The 1,301-nt window shown below is 36.5% G+C and overlaps 1 protein-coding gene across 5 annotated transcripts in view; it reads left to right on the forward strand.

Annotated features, from left to right (window-relative positions):
* The window catches only part of ehmt1 (euchromatic histone-lysine N-methyltransferase 1), a 62,320-nt gene that overhangs the window by 35,315 nt on the left and 25,704 nt on the right, over window positions 1-1,301 (forward strand). For 4 of the 5 annotated variants that reach the window (XM_015373191.1, XM_015373189.1, XM_015373192.1 and 1 more), the window contains exons 6-8: window positions 279-461; window positions 578-649; window positions 790-892. In XM_015373191.1, coding sequence (XP_015228677.1) covers window positions 279-461; window positions 578-649; window positions 790-892 — 358 coding nt within the window. The remainder of the gene's footprint in view (window positions 1-278; window positions 462-577; window positions 650-789; window positions 893-1,301) is intronic. The other variant, XM_015373190.1, reaches the window with a different exon arrangement.

A 1,301-nucleotide genomic window follows, 5' to 3' on the forward strand; every position in this document is an offset into this window, starting at 1 on the left:
TTCTGTATAAACCATAAGACATTTGGACAGAAGAGAGAAAGGTAGAGATAACTGGTCATAATGAACAGCAGCTTACTGCAGAAAAACAAACAACATGCCTCTGGTATCACTGTTAACCAGGGGGGATACCATCTCAATGTCTAAAATGTCTTCATTTGTTAGCCATGCAGCTCCTCACATGTTCATTATAGGTGAAGGTAAAGAATCACTGAAATTATTTCTGATATTACATTTTTTTTAAATTCGATATTTGTTTTTTTAAAATTTTCTTAATTAAGGAACCTTCAAATAAATCTCCTATCTTCCAGAAAAATGAGGCGACTAACATAAATGGGGAGAAAGTGGTGAATGCATCCGAGGAGGATGAGTCTGAGGAGATGGAGTCTGAAGAGGAGATGAGACAACAGCCTGCAGAACAAGCCCTCCCAGCTGATAAAGACACCTCTGAATCCGCCGATCAGGTAGGAAGGACAAAATGACTTTCCAATATTTCAGAAGAACAAGCTTAGCTAATAACATCTTATTACCCCTTCAGTACATGTTGATACTGAGGTTATCTGTTTTTCCTTGTTTTGAGGCGAAAGATGAGCATGAATCTGAAGACTCTGATGCAGAAGAAGGGGAGGAGGAGGGCACAGAGTCTGATTTGGTAGGATGTTCCTCAGAATCATTGATCATCCTAACCTGCCATGATTCAAGTCTCCTCTAGAACGATATTTAATGAGCACAGAGAAAAAGAGTGCATGAAAAATACCTTGTTCTTGGTTTCTGTTTCTGTTATGATCTTAGAGCTTCGAGTCCAGCCTGAAGAAGAAGCTGAAAAAGAAATCAAAAGTAGACAGCGCATGGCTAAGACCGTCCAGGAAGAGGAAAAGAAGGATGACCCCCAAAGGTGATTTATCAACACAGTTTGAATGTTGGTTTAGATAAATCCTTTCATTTGACATTTCTCTACCTTTTTAAATATTATAAGAAAACAGATAATGGGCATATGATTTTTTTTTTTTTTTAACTTTCCTTTAGGCTTGGAGTAGTGAGTTTTATAAGGCTCTGGGGGATTGTGCAGAAGAACAGCTGACTTTATTAATTTAATACAACTGAATTGAACGCATACAGCAGGATAAAGTATCACAATGACGAGAGACGAGAGGCCATGATAGACCAAAACAATATTAAGAAAAAATGAAAGTATAAGCTCGTCATCAGTTTTTTGTTTATTTATTTATATATATATATACAGGTGCTGGTCATAAAATTAGAATATCATGAAAAAGTAGATTGATTTCAGTAATTCCATTTAA

Source organism: Cyprinodon variegatus, unplaced genomic scaffold (assembly GCF_000732505.1).
Source record: "Cyprinodon variegatus isolate N-32 unplaced genomic scaffold, C_variegatus-1.0 Scaffold82, whole genome shotgun sequence".
Lineage (NCBI taxonomy): Eukaryota > Metazoa > Chordata > Actinopteri > Cyprinodontiformes > Cyprinodontidae > Cyprinodon > Cyprinodon variegatus.